The sequence below is a fragment of the Carcharhinus amblyrhynchos genome, chromosome 10 (assembly GCF_965287045.1).
Source record: "Carcharhinus amblyrhynchos chromosome 10, sCarAmb.v2.hapA, whole genome shotgun sequence".
NCBI classification, from domain to species: Eukaryota; Metazoa; Chordata; class Chondrichthyes; order Carcharhiniformes; family Carcharhinidae; genus Carcharhinus; species Carcharhinus amblyrhynchos.
In genome coordinates, this window is record NC_137333.1 from 69,766,386 (window position 1) to 69,787,994 (window position 21,609).

Here is a 21,609-nt window from a genome sequence, read left to right on the forward strand (position 1 = left end):
ACAAGACAGGTTGATCCCCTATTTTGTAAAACTGGTGGCTTATGTGCAACTGATTGACTTCTTCAAGTTCTCAATCTGATAATTTACAATCTATGGGCAGTGTGCAATAGACCTTGTACTTCTATTCAATAGATTAAAGAAACCTGCATCTTGCAACATTTTGAAATTAATCTTGTGTTAAAATGATCACGATTGTGCAATGCTTTTATTATTTTATGCTCCTATTTTTAGTTTAGTGATTGTCATGACTTGTGATTATTTGTTTTATTTGTATTATTATCACAATTCGGCACTTGCTGCCACGATGATTTTTCAATGAATCAATTATCAATCTACCTATCGACACTTCAGAAGCAATTCATTGGCTTTGAGATACTTTGAGACATCTTGAGAATGCGAACAACTATGTAAGTGAAAAATCTCCTTTGTGTTCTGAAAATTTATTGATAAATGCAAGTATTATTCATGTTAGCAGCAACAGAGGTGGGAAGAAACATTGAAATTCCTGAAGAGGAGGTGCAAAATAATGCAGAAAACTTTAGGTATGTTAGATTTTTATTAATATATAGTCTCAATTTTGAGAATATAATTATAAGAACATAGGAGCAGGAGTAGGCCATCCAGCCCTTTGAGCCTACCCCATCATTCAATAAGATCATGGCTGATCTGAAGTGGATCAGTTCCATTTTCCCACATTCTCCCCATAACCTTTAATTCCCTTGTCTATCAGAAACCTATCTACCCGTGACTTAAATATATTCAGTGAGGTAGCCTCCACCACTTGAACGGGCAGAGAATTCCAGAGATTCACCACCCTTTGAGTGAAGAAGTTCCTCCTCAACTCCGATCTAAACTGCCCTCCCCCCCCTTATTTTGAGGCTGTGCCCTCTAGTCCTGCTATCCTTTCTAAGCGGGAAGAATCTCTGTACCTTTTACTCCACTTATCCCCTTCATTATCTTATATGTCTCTATAAGATCCCCCCTCAGCCTTCTAAACTCCAACAAGTACAGACCTAGTCTATTCAGTCTCTCTTCATAGGCTAACCCCCTCATCTCCAATATCAGCCTAGTGAACCTTCTCTGCACTCCCTCCAAGGCCTTCCGCAAGTGCAGCAACCAAAACTGCACACAGTACTCCAGCTGTGGCCTCACCAGTACCCTGTACAGTTGCAGCAAGACCTCCCTGCTTTTATATTCTATTCCCCCTCGCTATAAAGGCCAACATTCCATTCGCCTTCTTGATCACCTGCTGCACCTGCAGACTGGGTTTTTGCGATTCATGCACAAGGACCCCCAGGTCCCACTGCACCGTAGCATGCTGCAGCTTTTCGCCTTTTAAATAATAATCCCTCCTACTATTATTTCTACCAAAGTGGATAATCTCACATTTGCTAACATTATACTCCATCTACCAGGTCCTCGCCCACTCTCTCAACCTATCCAGATCTCTCTGCAGACTTTCCACACCCTCCACACAATTTGCTTTTCTGCTCGTCTTCGTGTCATCAGCAAATTTCGTTAGCCTACACTCAGCCCTCTCCTCCAGATCATCTATGTAAATGGTAAACAGTTGAGGCCCCAGCACGATCCCTGCGGCACTCCACTAGTCACCAACTGCCAACCAGAATAGCACCCATTGATTACGATAGCTATAATTTTAAGTAAATTATTTATTCTTCCTTTTAAGCCCTTTTTAAGTCTGCATGATGAGCTATCCCTGCCAAGAATAAGCAGATGATGTGTTCTCCAATGTACATCAGTCTCTATTGGTGCTACAGCACAACTGGCCATTAAGTAATGTTCAAAAGCAGAATGGAAGAAACGTCCTAAAAATATTCACAGCTGAAATCAATAATTCATTTTGGGGAATTGTGGTTCTGAATTAAATCCCTCTTCTCCCATTGGTTGTATGCCGATGTACTACATTTAGTATTAATTTCAATAATGCAAAGTAGTAATTAATCAGTAAATAGTCATTGTTTGTACTGCATAAATAATCTAGCGTTTGTGTTTTTCTTCACAGATTTATTTCTGCACATGACAGCAATATTCCCTCTTTTCCAACAGATTTTGAGGTGGCAAAATATTCCATATTGGAAAAGGTTTGCTGCCCATTAGTTCATTTTATTTTATTCTTTGCTCGCTTTTTTTTAGATTTTTTTTTATTGACTGGGAATGATAAACAAATTTATGTAAGCACTATGTACTTTACAGTCTGTACAGCACAAAGGCTACACTGTGAAATAATAAGCTTTGGATTTTAGAATCGTTTGGAAAAACATTGGATGTGATTACTGCTGGCATGATAAAGTAAGCCCATTCACTCAATCTCCAGTTGACTGACAATGTCTGAAATGTGCTCTTAGAATAAAAGAGTTCTGGTATGTTTTTAACTGCGCACACTTACCTGGTAATGCAACATGTTGAAATACCAGTGCAAGCCAGAGGCACAGGTTACAACATGTAATTCTGCTAAAGCACAGCTTTGCAGTATGCACAGAGCAGGGAAGGGAACTACATTAAAAAAAGGAAGGAAATAAGAAATGGCCATCACCAGGCAACTTGATCAAAGCTGCATTGGCATAATCTAGGTTTCTGTAGCTGACATTCTTTTTGGGAAGTTAGGTCAAAATTCTTTTGAAGTATCTTTGTAGAGATTCCATGACATAGAAGTGTATCAGTTGATAAATAATTGTAGAAAAACTATAGAATGCTGCATTTTCAAGACACATCCTTCAGACGGACAGAAGCTCAAGGAAAGTCATGATCCCCATGATTCCCTAGGATCAAACATCCCAATTTATGTACTGATGCCTTGCAACATCTGCATGACTGTTAAATTGCCTTATGTTGCACCTTTGTTCTTATGCTGATGATACCCCTCCCTAACCAAATGTGGGCTCAGGTTGTTCCATCAAAGTTGCAAATAAATTGTCTTTTTTTTGTTCATTCAAGGATGTGGGCTTCAGTATTGATTGCCTATCCCTAATTATCCTTGGTGTACAAACATTCATCAACATTCCTTAGCTGTGTTACTGAAATATTTTTATATTCAAAATAGTTTAAAAGCCCATTAACTGCTTTAGAAGTGTTAAAGATTTAATCTGGTAGTAACTCTTAATTAGTGCTAATAAAATCACATTCACATGGAGTGCATACTTGCAAACAGTTCATTGAAATAATTGTTATTAATATCAGAGATTATTTAGTGAAATGGCATTTAGAACAGACTCTTAGACATTGACAACTAGCATTATGCTAGTGATGCTACTCAGCAGAAGAAATATTTTTAAAGGGTGTGATTCGTAGCATACTTTCCACCCACCTACACTCAGACTTTGCACACAATCAACAGAAGCTAGTAAATTTTATTAGCACTTAATTTTCTGGATCTCACTCCACAAGCACATTATGCAGGCAGAAATGTTCCTACTAGTGGCCTTTTGTCCACTTGCAAACAAAATCAAATCCCAAGAATAAGAATATAGAAACTGCAATTTTTCACCAGTCTGGCTAAAATTAACAAGCTATTAAATAACTGTTGGAAGCTAGAACCTGAAGGTTCTTCCAAACACTAAAACACCATGTTCACATCTATACTTTAACTTTTAAGTAACAGATACACTCATTTGATCTTTGCTTGATTTTATATAAAATGGCCAGCATTTCTTTCAACTCTGTTATCTATGTATTATCGATCGTGTTTCTATAGCTCTTGGGCTAAAGGAATCAAGGGATATCAGGAAATCGAATTTAATGATCAGCCATGGTCAAAATGAATGGTGGAGCAGGCTCAAAGGGTCAAATGGCCTACTCCTGCTTCTGTTTTCTATGTTCCTATCATTAACAAAGGGCAAGGATGAATTTTTTGACTAGACATGCTACATATAATAAATATTAACATTAAAAGGCTCCCATCAAAATGAGTTCACCCAGGTTTGTGTACTGTTCAGCTCACTTTGAACCTCAAGTTGCAGATTGAACCAATATTTAATGTTTAGCTTTGTCACAGGACATTGATCTATTTTCCCAACCAAGCCATTTATTTACGAACAATGTCTTACATTTTTTATTAGAATGAAAATGGAGTTGGTGCAGTAGTGGTGCTGGAATTGCAAGTTTCTCAGAAAAATGTCAAGTTTCCTTTTCGAATATCTTCTCACTTTGAGCAGGTCAGTAACTTTGCCATATGAATGTGTGAGTTAGTGAGACTGCAAATCTAGCATCTCTGTCAATAAGTGTTCTTATCATTTTGTTATGATTGCATAGAATCTGAAAAATGTTGCTGTTGTGATGAATATATAGTTCTTGGTCATGCTAATATTTTAGAGGTAATGTTTTGCTGTGGGAAGATTGTTGTTGTGCAAGAAAGATAACTAGAAAGGAGAGTAGAGATTGTCAGAGCACCAAAAGAAAATACTAATTCAGAACGTTGTTCAGTTCGCTCAATCGAGTCAGAATAGAAATGGAGACATAAAGCAGCAGAAGGGCTTACTTAGCTAGGAACAGGAAATGTGATGTACACACTACTTGTTTAGATGTGCAGTCCATTGAGATGTTTTGTTTTTGGAGTTAAAGCTAAATTAGTTTAAAAGCATTTGGTGAACCCTGAAAGGCTGTGTCATCATGAAGGTAGGTGGTCTTAAGAATGTTTTCTGCTTTTAATTTGTGTGTGCTTGATGGGTGAGGGTGTTAGTCATAATTTAGCCCTCGTGAAAACTGTTAACAGCTCCAGACAGAGCTTAGGAGAAATCCAGGGGAGCTAAGAAGGCAGCAGAGGTTCACTGATTGGAAGTTGAAGGCAGTTCAGGCTCATGAAAGGCCTGGGAGCCTTTTATAACTGGAAGCCATGGGAGTTATTTGTATGCAATCAGGAAACTGGAGGTTAGAGAAACATGGGGGTAGCACAAGCTTAGTGAAGCTAGAAGTCTGTGAAAGAGTTGGAAATGTGTCACTAATTGGAATTCAGATTTGCGAATCCCATGGAACAGAATTTCCAGAACAGGGATTGAACTGTCGAGAGGTGAGCAGTTGTTGAGGCATCCTAAGTTTTTTATAGGATTCAAACCGGTTGATGAATCCTAAGAGTTTTTTTCTTTAGTTAGAGGGTTTATTGACTTGTTCAGATTCACTGGTCTCTTTCCACCCAATCCAGTGCCCCAGCTATTGTAACTCCAGGAGTCATCTGCAAAGGAACAGTGCTTTATTGCACAAAATAAAGTAAAGCAAAAACCACAATCCTATGGTGAACATAACTGGTCCCAATCAGGACATTGGAATAATGGACCCATTCAGGGTTCTGCTTTATACAGGGCTTGGGATACAAGTTCCACCTGGTTAGTTAATTACGAATCCTGAGGAAGTCCTGCAGGAAAGTCCTACAGGGAAGTCAGTCTGTGATTTCCCCATGCAAATGAAGGTTATCACACCAGCTATCCCTATTTATATAGTCAAAGACAGTTTCTACTCGCTGAACAATATAAAAACATTAACAAACCTCTAAATAATTGATAAGACATTGACACAATTCAGAGCAGCTTTTGAGGAAATTCAAAGATTAGATCTTGAAAAGTGAAGTATTGAAATCTAGAGAGAGAGTTCTGAAAAGCTTTCGTGACTCACAGTAGTCATTGACATGTGGATAGGTTGCAAAGAAATTTGTGGGATCTGTCTTGCTTGCATCTGCCTTTATTATGCAGTGTGGTGTGTTCAATTGCAAACTGCTTGTTAATTCAAATTTACCTCGTGTTAATTCTGAATACTAGAGTATAAGTTGAATATTGTTGATCATTTTACTTTTCTGACTTTGTATAGTAAAGTTTGTTTTATTTGTTTGAAACAATAAAATCTTTGATTTTATTCTTCTAGAAGGTAACCTGGGATTCAAATTTTGTCAACTTTTAACAAAAAGTTATGGTCCCTAATTGAATTATGACACTTGTCAAATGAGCCATCCGATACAGCGGGATGATGTAGATTTGGTTTCTGCAGAGAGCCAGAGAACATTAGAAAAATTTTAAAAAGGATAATTTATTAAAGATTTTAAAAATAGCTTTATTTGCATTATTAGTTTCATGTCAGGTACTTGTGATTAGTGAAGACAGCAGAAAACCTATTTAGGAGAAACCTGAAAGGGAAGATTTCCTGTGCTTGTAATATGCAGAGAAACCATAACCACTTAGTTTATATGCATTATGAAAAATATGGGAAATAGGAGCTGGAATAAAAATTGAAAATGTTTGAAATACTCTGTTTGGCAGCATCTATGGCAAGAGATACAAAATTAATAGTTTATTTGTCTCCTTTCATAAGAACTGGAAAAATTTAGAAAAGAAATAGGTTTTGAGCAAGTGAAAAGGGGAAGGGTGGGTAAAAAGATAAAGGGAGGATCTAAGAGCTGGGTGGACAGTGCAGGAAGTTAGTGACAAAAGTTTCATTATGCAAGCCAAAGGCAGCAGAGGTGGTGGAAATGGCAAAATAGGTGGGGAATCTTGGTTGAGAAAAAAGGAAGACACTTTAGAAGATTTAGTATGGGACTATTAATGCTATTATAGAACTGCTATAGTGGAGAGGCAATGCCATTGTGGCATTGTCACCAGACTAGTAATCCAGAGACTCGGGACAAGATAGATTTATAGAATCTTTACAGTGCCTCATTGAGCCTATACCGACAACAATCCCACCCAGGCCCTATGCCTGTAACCCCACATACTTACCCTGATAATATTGTACCCCCCCTGACATTAAAGGGCAATTTAGTATGGCCAATCAAACTAGCTCACACATCTTTAGAGTGTGGGAGGAAACCAGAGTACCTGGGAGAAACCCACACAGATGCAAAGAGAACATTCAAACTCTACACGGAATTGAACCCAGGTCCCTGGTGCTATGAGGCAGTAGAGCCAACCACTGTACCACCATGCCAGTCATCTGAAACCTGACTTCGAACCCCACCATGGCAGAAGGTGAAATTTTGAATTCAATAAAAATCTGGTATTAAAAGTCTAATGATGACCATGAAACCATTGTCATAAAAAGACATCGGCTTCATTGATACCCTTTAGAGAGGGAAATTTGCTGTGTGGTCTATATGTTATTCCAGATCCACACCAAAGTTGTTGACTCAATCTGCCGTTCATTTTAGAGGGCAATAGATGCTGGCTCAGCCAGCAACGCTTATGTCCCAAACATATATATTAAAAAAGGGTTCCATCATAGCAACAAGTGCAATGTTAACAAGAATTGGATTAAGAGCAAGTGCAATCAAGGTAGCAGTGGGCTAGTGGTGAATGTTCGTTGATCGTCCAAACCCAGAAATGGAGACACAGAAGTAAAGGAAGACAAGAGTCAGAAATAGGCCATGTGAAGGTGAGGGAAAGATAGAAATTGCAAGTGAAGTCACTGAAATTTTCCAGTCAAGGGCAAGAACAGGAAACGATATCAATAGTATCATTAATGCACATTTCATCAGCCTATCTATGTCCTGAAGTCTATTACTTTGATTAATCATTGTTTACTAAATTTCCCAAGTTCTTGGTCATCTGCAAACTTTGAAATTATATGTACCCAAGTTTAAATTTATTAACATGTATCAAAACTGAAGCAGCAAAAAATCAACTTTTGCAGTGACAATAAAAGGTGGCTCACTACTGCATTTTCAAGATCAATTGGGAATGGGCAATAAATGTAGGGCTTGTCCCCAACATTCATATCCCATGAATGATTGAAAAAAATCCTTGCAAGAAAGAAATTACTTTAGAACTTAAGGTAAATGACTAGATTTTACTGAATATTTGCTGTAGATTCCACAGCTCGCCACTCATTTAATCTTGATCATTGATCAGGAAACACCATGTTAATTTTATGGAGTAAATAAACATTTGTAAAATAAAATGTTTCCTAAATTTAAAATGAAGATGAGCATCATGTGTCCCTTTTGTGTTAAGAGATATTGTTAGTTAAGCAAAATATCTTTTCATATCTACAAACCATTTTGGGCCTCTGCACTTTGATTTGCTCCAATAATGCAATTACGAAACTACCCCAATGGTATCTTGGAATCTTATACCAATCTAGAGATTACTCTAGAAATACACAAACTCTATTAATTAGCTATTATTGACTGTTATTCCAGCCAGCGACACATCTAAATTCGTTGTTACAAAACACTAGCTCTTAACAGAAACAAACCGTGTTTTGTGTTTGTACCCTGATAGCCCCCGAAATACTGTCCACCAAAATAACGTGATTGAGATGCATTGCTGAAGCTTTTAAAAATAATACCAAGATAATAATGCTTTATTTTGTTCACTTTTTAGATAATCGTAGGAGTTTGAATTTATATATCTTCAAAGCAGAAAAAAGACAATGTAGAGGTATAAACAAAAAATGAAACTAGTATAATCAGAAAAAAATAATTCTCCCTTAAATGATGGATAGGGGATTTTCACACTGACTTCATTGCAGTGTGAATGTAAGCCTATTTGTGATGAATAAATAAACTTTTACTTTTCTTCTTGGTGTGGCAATCAGTCCTCCACATTCGGGCACACTTAATGTGAGCAAACTGTGTAGAATGAAGCAGTGACTGGAGGGAAATGTTTGAAGAAAAATGGCAAACAAAGAATTACTGCTGTGTTTTGAATAATAACTACAATCCAATTTAAATCAATCCTAATAGAAATTCACTAAGTATGAGACTTAATGTTGTCACTTAGAGACTTAGACTCTGGGTGTTCTAAGAATTGCATTGATGTTGATTTTTTTTTTTGTCCGGGACCCATCCTCCCCGACAAAAAATTAATTTTGTATCACCTTTTTACCTAACTTGCATGATATTTGTCCAATATTTTTCTATATATACCATGATGCCATTTGTTTTAGAAAATATCTTGTTTTTAACTCTAGTTCTCAGCTGTGAACTAAACGTATGTACTTATCAAGCAAGTAAATTTTGTTATATATGTGGGAAACTACATTTGTTTTATAAAATTTAAAAAATACTCTTCTGTATACACTAGAATCAGAAGCAGCAGAAGAAGTTCATTTTCTCCTCAATTGCTGAGAAAGCTGAAGAAGCTTATGACTGGTGTATGAAGAAACTAGTGGCGCAGGAATTCACAGTGAAAATTAATGATCTTTCATCTGTGCGGCACTTAACTTCTGAAAAGTTGCATCAAGTTAGTATAGTACTTACATTATAAGAATATGGACTTGTGAACATTATGACTTAATAGTATTATCCTTTTACAATGTATATATCAGTACTGCCTGATGAAAAATGTACTTAAAGCAGCATTGTCTTTGTCTCAGTTGAACACAAATATGTACAGGTCTGGAAAGGACTTTAGCATTCCATGCAGCTAATCCCAAATTTCAGAAAATCCCTTTCTGTCGTTGATTTTGCTGAAGAAAAGTCTTAATTCCCTGTTGAATTTGCTAGCATTATCCACTCCTCCTAACTCCTTTGGTGGTCTGTTCCAAGCATTTCAGTGTACAAATTTGGTGGCTACGTCCAATAATCTATTATGCCTCTGGTTGCATATATTTCTTGAAATCATATTCACTTCAAAAACATCTCTGATGTAAACATTTTGTTGTTCTTCTTCCTTAGCAGTCTGGATGCCCAAACCTGGTGTAATATATTTCTTCTCTATGCACTTCCCACCTATCTTTATCTCTGTCTCAAAGCCAATTATAGGTTATGGTCATCTGGGACTATGGCAACCTTAGTTTAAAGTTTATTTATTTGTGTCACAGGTAGATTTAGATTAACACTGCAATAAAGTTGCTGTGAAAAATCCCCTTGTTGCCACACTCTGGTGCTTGTTCAGGACAGAGAATTTAGCATGGCCAATGCACCTAACCATGTCTTTCGGACTATGGGAGGAAGAGCACCCAGAGGAAACCCACACAGACATGGGGAGAATGTGCAGTCTCTGCACAGACAATGACCCAAGAAGGGAATCGAACCTGGTCCCTGGCACTTTAAGGCAGCAGGGGAACAGATTCTCTTCCTGTCGGGGAAAACTTCAATAGTCACAGGCATTCAGCCTCTGATCTTCGGATAAGCTTTCTCAAGGCAGCCTTCATGACACGACAATGCAGAATCACTGAGCAGAGACTGATAGCCAAGTTTCGCACACATAAGCACGGCCTCACCAGGGATCTTGGGTTTATGTCACACTATCTGTAACACCCACGACTTGCCTGGGCTTGCAAAATCTCACTAACTGTCCTGACTGGAGACAATACACACTTCTTTAATCTGTGCTTAACCCTCTCTCCACTCTCATTGTCTGTACCTTTAAGACTTGATTACCTTTTAAAGACTTGCATTCCAACCATTATCTTGTAAATTACGTTTGTGTCTATATAAGCCCTGTTTGTGAACACAACTCCTCATTCACCTGAAGAAAGAGTGACACTCCAAAAGCTTGTACTACCAAATAAACCTGTTTGACTTTAACTTGCTGTTGTGAGACTTCTTACTGTGCTTTCCAACCAATACAGCCATCCCTCATCCTTTCCTTTCCTATCTTTTATGAACACCTGTAGCCAGGAATATTTAACACCCAATCTTGCCCTTCCTTGAGCCATGTCCCTGTTATCACCACAATATCATAATTTCACAACGCAATCTGAACCTGTAACTTCCCAATCTTATTTGCTAATCTTTGTGCATTCACATATATTCACAGTAACCCTGATTTGGATGTTTTTAGTTTTTCTCTTGCTCCAACTTCATTTATTACCTTGGTAATCTCCATACTATTGCTTTCTGTTCCTCCCAGCATTTTCTGCATTCTGGTATTCCCCTCTCGTACTTCCTTGTGGTTCTTGTACTCCTGCTGATTTAGTTTAAAGTCTTCCCAATAGCACTAGCAAAGCGCCCAACAAGCAAATCAGTCCCAGCTCTGTTCAGGTGCAACCCATCTGAGTTGTATAAGTACCATCTACCCCCAGAGCCTGTCTCAGAAATCTAAAGTTCTCTCTCCAGTACTGTCTTTCTGGCCATGCATTTATTTGTATTATCCTCCTATTTCTGGATTCACTTTCACCAAACGCTGGGAATAATCCACAGATTACTATATTTGAGATCCTGTTTGCTAATTTTCTGTCTAGCTCTCTAAATTCTGATTTCAGGAATCTGTTCCACTTCCTATATAAATCATTTGTGCTAATGTGGACCACAATCTCTGACCATTCACTGTACCCCAGAAGAATGTGACATCCTTGACACAGCACCCGACAAGCCATCCTGGAGTGACATCAGTGGCCACAAAAACACTGTCTATTCCCCTTATTAATGAATCTCCTTTTACTATTGCTCTTCCCTTCTTATTCTTCCTTTCATGTACAGCTGAGCACTGGCTGCAGTCCTCTGAGGAACTCCCTCCAGCTTCCAAAAGAAAAACTGAGAATGTAATCTCAGGGAACTCCTGCACTACCTGGCTGGTTCTTTTGTCACCCATTCCCTCTCTGCCTCCAGGCCGTTAAGCAATGTGACCACCTCTCTGAACATGCTATCCACATAGCTCTCAGTTTCGCGTAAGTTCCACAATGACATTAGCTGCCGCTTGAGTTCTGAAACCTGGAGCTTAATTTTCATCTAGGACACCGGTAGCAACCATGACTTTGCACATTTTGCAGGACATGCATTCCACTCAACTAAGCTGCCCTGCCTTGTCTTAACTTTACTTCTCTTGCATTAATTATTCTATTTTGGATTGCTTATATTGTCTTATTATGTAGGCCCTAACTTTCCCTTGTTTTGGACTTCAGTTTTTCACACACTTCCCATTACACTGAGCACTTATCACCTTCCTATGATGTGACAGTTATCTTTTTTCCCATTGTGCCTCAGAGCTGCTTTTGAAAGAACCTCTGCATGACCCTTTGAAAGGCTTTTTTAATTTGTTGATAAAAGCATACAACAATAAGAACAATCACAATAGGCTCAATACTGCAACATATCAAGGATAGCAGAGTTTCAAATACATTGTGTAGTTCCATGATGCCCACAGACAACAAATACGTAACATTTAAAAGCCATTCTGTCTAACGTGTCTTTTCTGATTTATATGCTTGACACCAGCTTTATCTTGCCTCTTTACATCGAAGCCTACCAAAACAATGTTCCAATCCTTTCCCCTCATAAGTTTATCCAGGTTCCCTTCAATGCATCTATGCTTTTCACCTCAACTGCAAGTAGTTTTGTTACTTTTTTAAAAAATTACCTTATTGTTTGGTTTATGAATTGTGAATCGGTATCCAAAAGTCCCGTTGCTCTATTACCTCATTTAGACTATTATTTTCCAAAAAGTATATGGCCTCTTTAATCTTCCTACAAAAATCCGCCCCCTAAAATTTTTATAGATTTTTATTTGTCAATTATATATCCATTCAACAAGTTTATTAATGTTTTCCTACATCTTGTTGTAGTCTTTTTAGTATTAACTGTACCTTCCTCTTACCCACCTTCATTATCTTTATCAAATTTTGATATTGTACTTGTGATTGTTTATGCAAAAAATGAACAACAGTGGCCCTAGCACCAATCCCTATGAAATGTATCCTCCCACCTACCTCTGTCCAGCAACTGCATTTAATCCTGTTTTCTGTTTTGAAGTCCGTTTTCTAGTTGTTCAGCTACTTGTCCCTGACTCCATATACCAGGACCTTAGTCATGAGACAACTATATGGTATCTTATTGAAGGCCTTTTACAAATCCAAATACTGCATTACCCTGTCTACACTTTCTGCTGCTTCTAAGAATTCAATCAGATTGGTCAAATGTGACCTTTTTGGAATCTGTGCTATCAATTATTATATTTTCTAACAAGCAAGCTGTCTTCAGGGGTGACTATTCTCATTCTTTTTGTGCTTTTCATGACAACAGCTTATAATCGAGGGAGCCCTGAATACCAGCAGAATTTCAAATGAAGTTGGAGTCTTCGTAGAAATGGTTTGGGCAGAAGCTCAGGGCCATTTAGAAGATCAGTTGATCAATCCAACCTCCATTACTCTCAATGATGTAAGATGCATTTCTGTTTTGCTTTTCAGAAGCTATTAGAATACAAATTGTTGGATAAATGCATTGCATGCTATGAGTTTTGGGCTGTATAACCAGAGGCTAATCACAATCGGGCAGAAGTGAGATGCAGCAATTGGTTTTATGTTTGTTTAGTGTCAGTGACAACTCCTGCATGAAGATCTCACTTTTCTGTCTGAACCACGGCATGTCCTTTTAATGCACAATATCCAGGTACCGGTAACAAGATCCAGGGATTGAACACACAAAACTACTTGGTGTATTCAGCCTTGTTGAAATAATCACATGGCATCATTTGAACCCCCAACCTTTTGTACAGTAAGAAGTCCCACAACACCAGGTTAAAGTCCAACAGGTTATTTGGTAGCATGAGCTTTCAGAGTGCTGCCCCTTCGTTGCTCCGAAAGCTCATGCTACCAAATAACCTGTTGGACTTTAACCTAGTGTTATGAGACTTCTTACTGTGCCCACTTCAGTCCAACACCAGCATCTCCACAACATGGTCTTTTGTAGGCATGCTAAATGTGCATTCCATCAGAGGAATGTTGGCCAGGACACTAGAAGAAATCTCTAGTTTTCACATTGGGTAGTGAGATCTTTTATACCTACTTGGTCCATTGTATCTTGGTGAAGTGTTTCTGTAATACTATCAGTACAAGTATATAGTATATACTGAAGTCTTTGAATTAAAGCAATGTAGGATTGGGTATCACTCAGAGGTGAGCATGTCACCAACTGATCTAAACTGGCACTGGAAGGTTAGAAGTGGAAAGATTGAGAAATATGTGATACAGCCAATACAAATCCTGTATCTAAAGTTTATTGGAAAAGTGTGCATTATATTTCAATTAATGTTTTACAAAGCAGATTAAAGTTTGTTTATTGTTACTTTTAGATAACCAAAGCAGAAGGGATCCTCCTTCAGGTGAAAAAAGCCATTGATGATAAAATTGAGACAGAAACATTGAAAGATTTAATGTCTCAGTTCTATTCCCTCTTACTAATTAAACCTGGGGCTGACTCTACAATTACTAAAAGAGAAGTATCAGAGAAACAAGACCTCTGTCAGGTAATTACTCTTTTTTTGTACATTAGCATGGTGGCAAATGCACTGAACTAATGTCACTGTTTCTTATGCATGACTAGTTCACAATTCATGAAATAAGCCCTTAACAATTAAGGTCGGTTCAGTGTTTAAATGCTTTTATACTACACCACAAATATCATACTTTGATGTTTTTAATGTCAACACCCACAGGGGGAGAAATAATAGTTCTGTCAGCATTGAGCAGCAATACAGAATAGCAGCTTGCATCTATGATTTTCACTTAGCTAATTACCAATTTCAGCATTGTTATCATGAAAAATACCTGGGAACTGAACAGAGGAAGCAAGGAGAAGTCAAAAGATGCTACACAAGATAGTTCAGTTTACAGTATCAGAGGCCTTTTGGACAGATTTCTCTTACCTACGCAAAAAAGGGGTTTGGGGGAACTCCTAGAATGAGATAAAAAAAGAAAGTCACTGAAATTATATAATGTGATATTAATGACTAATTTTTCTTAACACAGTTAATATTCCAAAGTAGCAAAGAAAGGAACTTCAAGGAACAAACCACTATGATAATGGCTACTTATTTATGTAGCACCTTTAGCATAATAAAACACCCTAAGACACCACAGGAGCAATATAAAGTAAAGTATGACAAAGAAACTCATCGAGGCAGTTATATCCACAGTGCAATTTTGAGGCTAAATAACACAAAAATCACAGTTTTCATGGACTAGCTTTTGATAGTTTTTGTTCTGCTTTTAGTGTATGAATGCTATCCTGTGCTAAGTGCTTTTGCCTATAGGAAAATCAAAATAAAGGATTCATTCTACTCAATCAAATGGGACAGAACAAAAAGCAAAAATTATAAGATTTGCATGTTTACTTGTCAATATATGTAAAAGAGATCAAGGCAGAAATATGAAAGTATGATTCAATATGACTGTAGAAAATAAGAGAGACTTTTTTTTTGTGTGTTTCAGCTGATAAGGGATGTCGTTAATGCAAGTGAGGCTACGTCATGGACCCCTGTACCTTCTTCACTTAATAAATATCAAGCTCTAAGATGTCAAGTTGAATATGTTGATCCAAACACTGATGAATTTCTGTCTGTCAAAAATCAGTTATTGAACACTAAGCAAAGGTAAAGTCCTATTTAATATTAGAGTGCTTTACTTCCAAAGAATTTTGTTTCAAATCCTGTTCACAGCTGACAATTTGCATTCCATAGTAATTATTCACAAACCATCCCAGCATCTCCTGAACGGGCTCTAATACAATAATTTGATTATCACAGAAACATGCTGGAGGTGTGTGTGTGTGTGTGTGTGTGTGTGTGTGTGTGTGTGTGGGGGGGGGGGGGGGAGGCGGGTGTGTGTGTGGAAGGAGGGAGGGAGGACTGGTAGAATGGGCAGGGAGCTGGCTGGTTGGCAAAACATCTCTTCCCTGGTCTCTTTGGCATTCTTTCCCATCAATCATTTGAGCGAATTCAGTGTTAGTATTAATAAAGTTGTGACATGAAACATGTGCAAGAATTGTACCAAACAAAAGCAGGCAACTAAGAAATTGTGAGCAGGAGGAATTAATGCTGTGTTATAAGGACAATATACAGGGAAGATGTAGAATAATTTTAATTTATTCGTGAGACATGGGCATCATTGGCTGGCCAGCATTTAATGCCCATCCCTAGTTGCCCTTGGAGGGCAGTTGAGAGTCAACCAGATTGCTGTGGCTCTGGAGTCGCATGTGATCCAGACCAGGTAAGGACAGCAGATTTCCCCCCCCTAAAGTACATTAGTGAACTAGATGGGTTTTCCCGACAATCAACAATGGTTTCATGGTTATCAGTAGATTCTTAATTCCAGCTATTTTTTATTTAATTCAAATTCCACCATCTGCCACGGTGGGATTCAAACCCAGGTTCCCATAGCATTAGTTGAGTTTCTGGATTAATAGTCTAACGATAATACTACTAGGCCATAATCCCCTCTTAAAGTTAGAGTTGATTTTATTGGATACAATGTTTTGTTTGTGAGATTACTTGAAAACGTTTTATCATGGTGAGTATTAATAGTTGATTAATCTTTGTGATCGCAGTCCCAAATCCCAGAAACAATCTGCAGTACTTCGCCTTTACTTGTGGATTTTGTATTCTATTTGAGATGCATATAGGGTAATAGCTTGGAGACAGTGTTTTGAAGTAAAGGGCGGGATTTTACAACTCGCTTGACATGAGATTGGAAAATCCCACCCGGAGGTCAATGAACATTTCCATTGTCCGCCCCTCGCCCGCTTTGATTCCATGGCAGGTGGACCGCTAAAATTCCAGCAAAAAAGTGTAGTTGTAATAAAATTGTACTTTAAATTCATTTTGTGGTTTTTGCCTTTTCAACTGTCAATGATTATAAAATGGAAAAAAAAACTTTATATAGATGAACAGATCTATAAAAGTAAGTTTGAATATAACCATCTCTAATCACTTTCAACTACCCCGAATTGCAGCATTTTTTCTGAACTTGGATATATCTACACATGTTTTTGTTTTTGTTTTCCAGTACTTGTTCAGTCAAGATTTTGCAGATTTTTCATGTTGCTAGATTAAGTGAAACTAAAAATTTTCAAAGCCAACTAGGCAATATTCAGCAGTTGTACCATGCCACCTCTGGGAGCAACTTGGTTGGTATATTGTCTCGGTAAGTCAGTTTAATTGTATGTTTTCTATAGTGCTGTTAAATTTGCACCAACTGTTGTGAATCTCACGTTTGTACTGTTGATAAATAAGACATGAATGCACCATTAGAAAAAGTTATCTTTAACTCCTGGGTGTTCCTCTCCACAGAAATTTTTAGTAAAAGGTGAAAGATTTATACTATCTGTGAAAACGTCCATCATAGATAAAAACAGAAAATGCTGGAAAAACTTAGCAGGTCTGGCAGCATCTATGAAGAGAGCAACAGGGTTAACCTTTCAAGTCCAATATGATTTCTGGGAACTTTGAGTTCTTGTGCAGTAACCTTTTATATTGCGACTTATTAAATGCCTTTGGAAATCCAAATACATATCTGTTGCATGCTCAAAGAGCACTGATACATTTTTCATAAACAATTTACCGACTGCCTGATAGTATTACAATTTTCTACAATGTCCCGCTACTGCTCCCTGGACAAAAAGGCATGTATTGTCTTGTTCTTTAGCTAAGGAGGTGTCAGACTCCAGCAACTGCTTATACAAGTCAGGAGTCTTGTCGTCTACTGGATAGTCAAATCCTCTTTCCGAGGGTAGAAAAGTTGGATAGTCAGATGCTTTTTCTCTTGGGTAGAAAAGTCAAGTACTAGGGGACTTAGGTTTGAAGGTGCATGGGGAAAAGTTTAGAGAGGAGACGTGCGAGGCACGTTTTTACACAAAGGGTGGTGAGTATCTGGAAGGCGCTGCCTGGGGAGATGGTGGGAGCGGCATTTAAGGGGCAACTAGATGAATACATGAATAGGATGGGAATGGAAGGATACGGACTCCATAAGTACATAAGGTTTTAGTTTAGGCAGACATCGTGACCGGACTTGAGGGCCGAAAGGCCTGTTCCTGTGCTGTACTTTTTTGTTCTTTGTTCTTTTGCATCTGACCATTGATAATCCTCCAGAGTGCATGTCATCTGATTCAATAAATCATTTATGCCTATGCCAACTTAAACACTGACTTTCTAAATAACCAGCAAGTCCATACGTCTTGAGTTCAGTTGTACATGTCCAACATCTTGAAAAGAGATCTGTTTTTATTTCCCTGATTGGATCCTGCCTACAAATCACTCGTTGTTACAGTTAGTAGCTTAGCTCATCAATCCTTTACAGACAATAACATTTGCTGATAAGGCTCAGAAGTTTAATCATCAATCATAAACACTTCCGTAAGACCACTAGCCTGGCTAAAAATTGTGGTATTTAAATAATCCCTTGTCAAGTGTGATTGTCAAGGTTTGCACTTCAAAATGACTCGTTACTGAGCTTTTAAAAACAAAGTTCTATGCTTACGACAATATGTTGGTAAATAGATTGGTCAAGCAATTATTAGTAAATTAACACTTGATGATCTCGTAACATTCTTACTGATAAATGACACTCAATAGTTTAAATGGTATTCATGTATTATTGCACTATTTCACAGTGGGTTATTATTGCCAAAGACAGTAGTGGAAGATTATGGAGTGGAGCGAACTGATCTTGGCAAACTTGGAAGTGGGATTTATTTCAGCAATTCAATCAGGTCAGTTAAAGTTTGCTCAGCATTGTTCTTATAAAACTAAATTAATCTGGACAGAAGTTTTGTCAGTCACAGTTGAAAATTTAGTTTAGTTCGTGATTTTGGTTTTAATATGCCTGTTGTTGGCTGCAACATGAGTATTTTTGGTAGGCAAAATGGAAGCTGAAAATGATTTGCTGGACCTGCCCAAAAACTCTGTGGAAAGGCTACAGTGTCCTTGAATAATTTATGTTTGTGTTTTTTATGTGTTGCAATAATATGTACTAAAACATACATTAAAATTGCAGCACAAGCATTAAATACTCAAAGCCCAATAAAATTGATGGAAGCCGTCTCTTGGTGATCTGTGATGTTTCACTGGGTAAATGTAGGAATTGCTACAAGAAGGACTTGCTCTTAACTGCTGCACCAGCAGGATACTCAAGTGTGCATGGAATCCGCAAAACTGAAAACATTTCCTCGGAGTTTGAGGTATAACTATTGCCATAAACAATAAATATGAAGTTGTGTTTTTATTTTGTAAAAAATATTTTCAAAGCACTCCCTTGTGTTGGATAAATACGATAAAACAAAGATACTTTATGATGCTGCTAATGATAACTCTATTTTCATCGCAACTAGAAGCATGTACACTGAAAGAATGGTTACATCAACAATCCCAGTGGAAATGCTGTACTTTCTGTGGTTTATAAGAGTTTTGAGTGAATTAGAATAACTTATGAACCAGGAGTTTTATTTTTAGCAAATAGCTTACCAGGAGTATACTCATTTCCCATCAGTTCCCTAAAAGGGGCAACTGCTTGGTCATTAAACCCTTGATATTGATGGATCTTATTTGCACTCTCTTAGTTTTTCACAATTATGCAGAAAGGAGAAATTCCACCTGATATGGTACCATGCCTGAGTTCATTCTGAGATCCCACTCAAAAGTTATCCCGGGTCTATAATAGCAATGGAAGCAAAAGGATAAAAAATTGTTTAAAAGTGATCGTGCATTGATGGTGAAACAAAGTGAATCAGCTGGTGGCGCAGATTAGCACAAATGGATATGATCTGGTGGCCATACAGAAACATGGTGGCAGGGTAACAGGGACTGGGAGCTGAATGTCCAGGGGTATCAAGTGTTTAGGAAGGATAGAAGGGAGGAAGAAGGGGGAGGGGTAGCTCTGCTGATTAAGGATAATATCAGGGTGGTAGTAAGGGAAGATGTAGGCTCCAAAGAGCAGAACGTGGAATTGTTGTGGGTGGAGATAAGGAACAGTAAGGGGAGGAAGACGCTGGTGGGTGTGGTCTGTAGGCCCCCAAATAATAACTCGGAGGTGGGGCGGGCTATAAACAAGCAAATAAATTATGCGTGCAGAAATGGAACAGCGATAATTATGGGGGATTTCAATCTACGTATTGATTGGTTGACCCATGTCAGACACGGTGGGCTTGAGGAAGAGTTCTTGGAATGCTGCCGGGATAGTTTCCTTGGACAGTGTGTGACGGAACCAACGAGGGAGCGAGCTATCTTAGATTTGGTGTTGTGTAACGAGGCAGGAAGAATTAGGGATCTTGTTGTGAGGGATCCTCTTGGGACGAGCGTTCATTGTATGGTTTTTGATGCAGGTGGAGGATGAGAAAGTAGGGTCCCGAACCTGTGTCCTCTGTTTGAACAGAGGGGAGTACGATAGGTTGAAAGAGGAATTGGCAAATGTAGATTGGGGGCCCAGATTGGTTGGTAGGGCTGCTGAGGAACAGTGGAGGATCTTTAAGGAGATCTTTTTCGGTGATCAGCAGAAATATATTCCAATGGTAAAGAAGGAATGTAGGAGAAGGGATAATCAGCCATGGTTATCAAAGGAAATAAAGGAGAGTATTAAATTAAAAGCTGATACTTTTAGAGTGGCTAAAAGTAGTGGGCGAGTAGAAGATTGGGAGAGGTTTAAAAATCAACAAAGATTGACTAAGAAGTTGATAAAGAAAGGAAGGATAGACTATGAAGTTAAACTAGCACTAAATATAAAAAAGGACAGTAAGAGTTTTTACAAATATATAAAGAGGAGGAGGCTGGCTAAAGTGAATGTTGGACCCTTAGAGGATGAGAGGGGGGATTTAGTGGTGGGAGATGAGGAAATGGCTGAGGCCTTAAATAAGTTTTTTTGCCTCGGTCTTCATGGAGGAGGACACGAATAGTTTGCCGGATATTAAAGATAGAAGGATGGTAGGAGTTGAGGGCCTGAATGCGATTACTGTCACTAGAGAGGTAGTGCTTGATCGACTAGCGGGACTGATGGTGGACAAGTCCTCAGGACTGGATGGAATGCATCCCAGGGTTCTGAAGGAAATGGCAGAGGTGATAGTGGATGCCTTAGTGATTATTTACCAAACTTCGCTGGATTCTGGGGAAGTGCTGGAAGATTGGAAGATGGCTAATGTTACGCCGCTGTTTAAAAAAGGTCGCAGGCAAAAGGCAGGAAATTATAGGGCGATTAGTTTAACGTCTGTAGTTGGAAAAATGCTAGAATCTGTCATCAAAGAAGAAATAGCGAGGCACCTAGAAAAGAATGGTTTGATCGAGCAGACGCAGCACGGATTCGTTAAGGGGAAGTCGTGTTTAACGAATTTATTGGATTTCTATGAGGATGTGACTAGTGCGGTAGACAGAGGCGAACCGGTGGATGTGCTTTTAGATTTCCAAAAGGCGTTTGATAAGGTGCCTCTCAAAAGGTTAGGGGGCATGGAGTTGGGGGTAAGGTGTTGGCGTGGATAGAGGATTGGTTGTCTAATAGGAGGCAGAGAGTTGGTATCAATGGGTGCTATTCTGATTGGCGATTGGTGACTAGTGGAGTGCCACAGGGATCGGTGCTGGGGCTTCAGCTATTTACCATTTATATAGATGATCTGGAGGAGGGGGCTGAGTGTAGGGTGACGAAATTTGCTGATGACACAAAGATGAGTGGAAAAGCAAACTAGGGATGGGCATTAAATGCTGGCCAGCCAATGATGCCCATGTCTCACGAATAAATTAAAATTATTCTACATCTTCCCTGTATATAGTGGAAAAGCAAGTGTGAGGTTATCCACTTTGGCAGGAATAATAGTAGGAGGGATTACTATTTAAAGGGCGAAAAGCTGCAGCATGCTACGGTGCAGAGGGACCTGGGGGTCCTTGTGCACGAGTCGCAAAAACCCAGTCTTCAGGTGCAGCAGGTGATCAAGAAGGCGAATGGGATGCTGGCCTTTATAGCGAAGGGGATAGAATATAA

At 38.5% G+C, this 21,609-nt stretch overlaps 1 protein-coding gene across 4 annotated transcripts in view; it reads left to right on the forward strand.

The window, feature by feature from the left end:
• The window catches only part of parp4 (poly (ADP-ribose) polymerase family, member 4), a 107,949-nt gene that overhangs the window by 18,680 nt on the left and 67,660 nt on the right, over positions 1–21,609 (forward strand). For 2 of the 4 annotated variants that reach the window (XM_080197295.1, XM_080197296.1), the window contains 10 exons: positions 473–542; positions 2,024–2,102; positions 4,077–4,172; positions 9,021–9,179; positions 12,902–13,036; positions 13,950–14,123; positions 15,088–15,248; positions 16,660–16,797; positions 18,263–18,361; positions 18,646–18,829. In XM_080197295.1, coding sequence (XP_080053421.1) covers positions 473–542; positions 2,024–2,102; positions 4,077–4,172; positions 9,021–9,179; positions 12,902–13,036; positions 13,950–14,123; positions 15,088–15,248; positions 16,660–16,797; positions 18,263–18,361; positions 18,646–18,829 — 1,295 coding nt within the window. Of the gene's footprint in view, positions 1–472; positions 543–2,023; positions 2,103–4,076; positions 4,173–6,777; positions 6,966–9,020; positions 9,180–12,901; positions 13,037–13,949; positions 14,124–15,087; positions 15,249–16,659; positions 16,798–18,262; positions 18,362–18,645; positions 18,830–21,609 lie in introns of those variants that run through there. The other 2 variants (XM_080197297.1, XM_080197298.1) reach the window with 2 other exon arrangements.